Source organism: Adiantum capillus-veneris, chromosome 10, assembly GCF_014529385.1.
Source record: "Adiantum capillus-veneris isolate H3 chromosome 10, ASM1452938v2, whole genome shotgun sequence".
Classification (NCBI taxonomy): domain Eukaryota; kingdom Viridiplantae; phylum Streptophyta; class Polypodiopsida; order Polypodiales; family Pteridaceae; genus Adiantum; species Adiantum capillus-veneris.
In genome coordinates this window covers 136577859-136585073 of record NC_140940.1, presented here as the reverse complement: position 1 = coordinate 136585073, position 7215 = coordinate 136577859, and the positions used below count along the sequence as shown (strand labels likewise).

At 46.0% G+C, this 7215-nt stretch overlaps 1 protein-coding gene across 1 annotated transcript in view; it reads left to right on the top strand.

Moving 5' to 3' along the window:
* Positions 1 to 3653: 3653 nt before the first annotated feature.
* The window catches only part of LOC147449719 (valine--tRNA ligase, mitochondrial 1-like), an 8000-nt gene continuing 4438 nt past the window's right edge, over positions 3654 to 7215 (top strand). Inside the window, exons 1-8 of the mRNA XM_086522071.1 lie at positions 3654 to 4017; positions 4117 to 4182; positions 4279 to 4440; positions 4828 to 4911; positions 5034 to 5113; positions 5612 to 5669; positions 5746 to 6048; positions 6551 to 6721. Coding sequence (XP_086378197.1) covers positions 3682 to 4017; positions 4117 to 4182; positions 4279 to 4440; positions 4828 to 4911; positions 5034 to 5113; positions 5612 to 5669; positions 5746 to 6048; positions 6551 to 6721 — 1260 coding nt within the window. The 5' untranslated portion in view covers positions 3654 to 3681. The remainder of the gene's footprint in view (positions 4018 to 4116; positions 4183 to 4278; positions 4441 to 4827; positions 4912 to 5033; positions 5114 to 5611; positions 5670 to 5745; positions 6049 to 6550; positions 6722 to 7215) is intronic.

Below are 7215 nucleotides of genomic sequence, written 5' to 3'. Positions count from 1 at the left end.
ATGTGTGTCCAATCATGATAGTGCGATAATTCCCAAGCTCCATAGGGTTTCCTGACTTGAAGATAGGTACAATCGTGGATAGGCTCCAAGTATCAAGCAAGCCCTCACACATGGCACAGTTAAACATAACTGCTAGAAGCTCTGCTAGTAGATCTCTGGCACTGGCATGCATGGAATGCTCAGCCACTAAGCCATCATGATATGCTCTCCCAGTCCTCATCCTGTCAATGGCCTTCTATACGATCTTAGTGGTGAAAAAAGTACATGTGTGTGGGCATGGATCGGGGGGGGGGGGGGGGGGGGGTCGAGAACGGGGGGATTGCTCATGAAAGAGTCGACATGCCTCACGCGAGTCCTGACTCAAGAATAGCTGGTATAGATCCTGCTCTAATCAAGCCAAAAATGCCCTCTTCTTTCGCCGTACGTACTAGGCTTCGGAAGTCAATATGTGACGGTTTGTGAGTGATGTCCCCCAAAAGAACCTCCCTCTGAAGTCTAGCTCTAGTTTGGCAGCATTCCTCATCATACTAGTTGTCTTGAGGCATGCTCCCAGAACGGTGTCTTTGCTCAGGTTGGGTGTGTGGGTATGCCTCTCTTGTTGCATCATGTGATGTATGTGTCAGTATAGTAGTAAGCTCCTCCACAAGTCGCCCTGGCTCCTCAGTGCATAGGCGTCTGTAGGTCCCTTCTATGTATACAGAATCCGTCTCCCGTGTGAAGGTGTAGCGAGTACGTCTTGCTACCCGTGGCCTGTGTGCTACACTGAACTGGAAAGAGATGGTCAGCGACACAAGAGCATGATCCACTGCCACCCCAATAGGTTGAGGCCCACTATGAGATCCTGGATACTACAGATGAGGCTCGGTTGTGCCGTGACATAATTCATTGTGCTGGCTCCATGTCTGTGTGGAAAGCATGTGAAACCTCCTGCAGAGGGAAATCTCTATAGTCCATTCAAGATGGACAATCCATGCATGTATATCAAGTGATGTCCATACTCAGTATGTTCCTCATCCTGTGATAGTCTGGATAGGCCCGTCTCTGCAACATCCAGCTCTCTCAGCATCTCCTCTGAAGTATCATAAAATATTTTCTGATGATGGGCAGTCCTAGCATTGAAGTCCCCTAGAATGACAATGTCACCATCTCTAGAGAACTCCCATATGTCATCATCCAAAATAGAGAAGGGGGGCTGTCCTCTCGGTGGTGCATATACTGACGTACTCGGGGGAAAGTAGCAAATAGTAATGTAAAGATATATGCTTGTCTTTGCTCTCAATCTCGCCCACATGTACTTAGCTTGCTCATCCCTGCGGGCTATATGTATCAATGGATGCAACTCCTCCCTGCCACTCCTCTTGAGCCCCGCCCTCTGTGCTCTGGTCGTGTGGGCCTCTCTATAGGCTATCTCCCATCTATACCCGCTAATGTGAGGCACAGACTGCCCAGGGGCCTGATGTGTCTCAGAGTAGAAGATGATGTCTCTCCAGGTAAAACTCTCCTCAAAAGCACCCACATCAAGGCTCATAGATCCATTACAATTCCAGGTAGCAACTTTGAGTGTGGTCCCATAGGCCTCACACCGTCATGTGGAGCGTTGCTCCGATATCACAACTCTTCCATCTCAGTAAAAAGCAATCTTACCTTTTTCCCTTGCTGCTCTAATCTCTGGCATTACCTCTTGCATATGGGCGATCTGTGAGAGGGTAAGGTCATACTCGACCTCTTAAGAGTTGGTTTCTTCTTCAAAAAGTCCTTCTTTGCTTCCATGGAGGCCAAAAAACGAAGAATGAGTGGCCTTTCTTTCGAGGTTTCCCCCTTGCTCCCATTTTTCTTATTGCCCACTCTCCAAGCTCTTGAGTGCATCAGCTCATGAACCCCATCAAAGCCATGAGTTCTTTTACCTCTTCATCTACATTATCTTCGTCTTTAAGGTCGCAAATTCTCACATGTAGAGAGAGTACACGTCTTCTTTGCTTCTCTTCTAGTGTCATGTTGATAATGGTGGGTGTAGACGTTGTTTCCTTGATTTTTCCTTTCTCGGCAACCTCAATCCATTTCTCATCCTCATCTGCTTTCTGTTGAGTCTTTGTAATAGCATCCACCCAAGAAGTCATCATTTCTTTACGCTGCTTTCCCCCCTCTTTGATGGCTTGCACTTACTCTTTGATTGTGGAGGGTTGCAATTCTACCTCTCCAAGCGTGTTTCGTGATTGTGCCTCAACGAGCTCCTTCTTGAGTGACGCAATCTCTTCGTCTTGGGCGTCACACGATCTCCCATTGCAGTAATCTTGCTTTCTTCTAGCATTTTTATTGTCCCTAATAGGTTGTGGTTAATCTTGTTAATGGTTTTGGTCATTTTTTCTTTGCACTTTTGAGTTGCATCTTCTAAGGGGTCGGGCGTATCATTCTGCTTCCTCATGTTTGATCGTTGCCAAAAACTCGAGGAATTTTGCGACGGAAGGAGACCACACTACACACACAAGTGCTTCTACATTATGCATACATGTTCTCCCACATTAAGCATAGTGGCATACATTTTGTGCAATTTCTATAAATCAAAAGAAATGCTCACGTTCTGCAAATTTTGCAAATTCTGCAATTCCTACAAATTCTGCAATTTCTGAGAAAAAATTGAATTTTGAAATTTTGAACTTTATAGTCTTTTGCCTTCTAACTTCTGTTGTACCTACAGGGGGGGGGGGGGGGGGGGGGGGGGGGGGGGGGGGGCAATGCGCGCGAGAGAGAGAGAGAGAGAGAGAGAGAGAGAGAGAGAGAGAGAGAGAGAGAGAGAGAGAGAGAGAGACGCTCACTTGTTTCCATCGCTTTTTAATCCGTCACTTGAACCGTCCACATGTGTTTTCACCCTTTGCATTCCAGAGAGGGGTTGCAATTCTGCGTACTACAAAATATCATTTAATGGTGTAAGGGCCATCTTAAAACATACACACTTGTATTACTCAATCTCGTCGTGAGAGAGAGAGAGAGAGAGAGAGAGAGAGAGAGAGAGAGAGAGAGAGAGAGAGAGAGAGAGAGAGAGAGAGAGAGAGATGCCCACGTGTTTCCATCGCTTTTAAATCCGTCACTTGGATTGTCCACTTGTGTTTTCACCCTTTGCATTGCCGCGAGGGGTTGCAACCACTGCTTTCCTCCTCACTATCTCACATGGGCATGGACAGGATGGGATCAATGGTGAAGGAAAAAAATAGGGGTCACGTCAATCATGACCGTCGGATTTGACGGCGTGAGGGCTGCCCGAACTTACAAATTTACCTCGAATTTACAAATCCCCCCATATTTACACGCCTACCTTACCCGAATTTACTTTTCTCCCGGCTGTCGATCCCCAATATTTCAATAAGCGCAAGTGGGCGTAGTGGTTAGTGCAAATGGCTTGCAGTGGGGAGGTCATGGATGGGGCGCGGTCCGCACCGAATTTACACGCCGTCGATCCCGTCCGGCTGCGCCCCTATGAGATAGTGTGGAGGCACTGCTTTCCCTCTCTCTTCACGCTGGCTTTATGATTGAAGATTCGTATTTGTTTTTGAAAAAAAATACCACGAATTAAAACCGAGAAAACGGGCCTCTTCATTATATAACAATAGAATTGCTATCATACGAAAGCATTGACAACTACGTATACCCACCCGCCCCCCCGCCCCGCTTCCTTGTCTCGCAAGGATGGCGATGAGTTGCAGAGCTCCCACGGAGCTGCCGCACTCTGCTCTTTCTGCAGATGCCGCAGAGCTTCGCAAACAGAAAAAAGAGGAAAAGGCACGACAGAAGGAGCTGAAAAAACACAAAGCTTCAGAAAAGGCGCGAGCCCGGGCCGAAGTCTGCAGCTCGACGTCGTCATGTTCACAAGGATCAAGTGCCCCCGTCCGGGAGATACTAGAGGGAAGCGACATGCCCAACACCTATGATCCGGGTTCTGCAGAGGCTCTCTGGTACCTGGCATGGGAGGATTACGGCTACTTTTTTGCTGCCCCTGACGACAGAAGGCCCCCTTTTGTTATGGTGATTTTCCTCTGCACCTTGCAGTATGAATCTAGTAAAGCGTAATTAAGACTAGGGGTTTCACTGTACCTTTGCTCTCTTTGCATCGTGGTGTACTAGGTGTTACCGCCTCCCAATGTCACTGGGGTCCTGCATATTGGGCATGCTCTCACTGCTGCAATTCAGGCAAGCCCACATTTTTTGAGATGTTTCTACCTTTCGTCCCTTGCTTGTGGCATGCATGGAACTAACGTGCAGGTTTTGTCACTGGTGGAACCATAGGATACCCTGGCCAGATGGCGTCGGATGAGTGGATTTAACGTGCTGTGGCTTCCAGGTCTTGACCATGCTGGAATCGCCACGCAGGTTGTGGTAGAGAAGAAACTAATGAGGGAGAAGGGCGTAACCAAACATGATCTTGGACGAGAAAGGTTTGTCCAAGAGGTATGCAATTTTTTGTCCTTGCTTAATTGCATGCGCTCCGGTCTAAATATATTTCAATGGATATGAGATCAAAACGAAGGAGGCAGAATTCCAAAAAAATGGTCTTTTACTCCCACGTGTGCTAGAGGAAGAGTCTGTACAAGAAGAGCATCCAATCAAAGCTAACTAGAGTTATTGAAGGCCTTATAGTGGGTAGTACTAGGTTATGGCCCAGACGCCCAGCTTGTTGAATCCCCATACCTTTTGATGGTGTATTATTCAACTGCATACAAAGTTTTAAAAGTAGGAGCAAGCTAGTCTCAGATTTTGGGTTGGGGTGAGCACATCAGTGCTTGTTAATCATAAAACAGTACAGTTGCACATGGCTTTTCTGATGATGGCATGCAGGTGTGGAACTGGGTGGAGCGGTATGGGGGCACCATCTGTCATCAGCTCAGGCAATTAGGATGCTCCCTCGACTGGTCTCGCCAAGTAAAACACTTTTTTTTCTTGCTCATCTTTGGTGATGTTGGCCCTCTTTTGTGCTGCAATGCCACTGTAAACGGAAGGTCACAACCAAAGACCTGCTCACTGACTTTGTTGGTTATCTTTAGTGTTTCACCATGGATGAAAGGAGGTCCAAAGCTGTGGTAGAAGCCTTTGTGCGTTTGCATGACAGTGGATTGATCTACAGGTACACCAATACGTGCATTGTGTCACTAGACAAGGGCCATCTTTCGATGGACGATGGTTCGCATTGTGATATTTGTGCTGAGTGCTCGACGCATAGCCTATATTATTTAACCTTATGGAATGCTATGTAATTTCACAAGTATGACACTTAAAGGCCAAATACACGTCCAGAAGGTTGGGGAACTGGGGCCGGACAGGTTCCACCAGTCATAATTGTGAACTTGCTGTGTCTGTATGTGGACCATATTCTGCATCATATGATCATATATGACTGTTCACCTATTGATCTTTAATCCTGTTAAGATGTGCATTTTGAGTAGCCGCATGGGCATTTCAACGTCTTGATCATGGTACTGTTTATACCAACTGACTACATCGAGATACTATCTGTGACTGTCAGTTCAGAGTCATCGATCTGGTAGTTGTAGCCATTCTAGGACATTAAGATTATAAACAGGACGAGTTTTGTTTTAGATTAACGTTGGAACATTAATGGCAGGAACAACCGGCTTGTGAACTGGGATTGCACTCTCAAAACAGCCATTTCAGACATCGAGGTAAGCTACCTCCCCCTAAACCGTGGATGCTTCTCATCTGGTACATTGAGTTTCATTCCTGCCATTATTGTGATAGGTTGAATACAGAGAGCTGAGAGGGCGGATACCAATTACCGTACCTGGCTACAATGATCCTGTAGAATTTGGAGTGATTTATTCATTTGCATATCCTATTGAAGAGAAAAATGATGAAATTATCATTGCCACCACAAGACCAGAGACAATGCTTGGTGATGTAGCTGTTGCAATCCATCCCGAGGACCCCAAATATGCTCATTTACATGGAAAGTTCGTAATCCATCCCTTTGATGAAAGGAAACTCCCTATCGTTTGTGATAAAGATCTGGTTGATATGAACTTTGGTACTGGTGCTGTGAAGGTAAGGAGTCATGCTTGTGCAAACAGGTCTTTGGTTTTTCCCACGTAAGTGTGTATCAAAGAAGTTTTAGATGAATCCGCATACTCATTCCTGGATTGTGAATTATCACATCATCATGAGTTTTCGTTCGGAGGCATCACACACCTAGCTAGGTGCTGTTGGAGGCTCAGTGGGGGGCCATAATCTTCTGGCCCCAACCACATATTTAGATTGGTGAGGCTGGAGGCAGGCAACACGCCACCCCCCCCCCCCCCCCCCCCCCCCCCCCCCCCCCCCCCCCCAGCCCTTCTTCTTGTCCCTTGCTTTGGAAAAACATCATCAGCTGGGTGGGGACCCAAACGTCCCTTTCCACCAACCACATCTAGCTAAATTTGTGAAGCTTAGGCTAGGGTTTGCATGAAAGACAATGAGAAATTAAGTTTATTCTCCACTATGAGAAAATGTCTAAAGCTTCTTGAGTTTTGATGACCATATGTTGCTGACTAAAAACATTTTGGTGCAGGTGACACCAGCTCATGATGCATCGGACCTTTTATGTGGCGAAAGGCATAATCTGCCATCAATAAACATACTTACAGATGACGGTAAAATAAACAGTTTTGGAGGTCCCCTGTTTCAAGGCCTACCTCGTTTTGAGGCTCGTAAAGCTGTGCTGAAGGCATTGGAAAAAAAGGTTTTGCTGAACGCAACTGTTTACGAGAGGGGCATAGGGAAACACTAGTTTTGGATAAGATTTGTTATAGTGTGGGGTGCTTGCATGTGTGTATGTGTGTTTGTACAGTGTGCATGTGTTTGCTGAGTGTGACAAAAGAGAAAATCTGTGTGTGTGTGTGTGTGTGTGTGTAAGAGAGAGAGAGAGAGAGAGAGAGAGAGAGAGAGAGAGAGATGAAATGAAATGAAATGTTATATTAACGTTTCAAAAGGCCAAAGTGACCTATGAGACAAGAAAGTTACAATGTGGTGGATCTGATACAAAGTCAGAGAAAATAACAACATAATAGAACAAAAATACTATGAAATCTTAAGCTGTTCGGTGTGAACTAAGCCAAGTGAGCACCTGGCTAGGATAGCTAAATAGTTAAATAGTTAAATCATAGGAGATCCAGCATCAGTCGGTGTGAACTAAGCCAAGTGAGCACCTGGCTAGGATAGCTAAATAGTTAAATA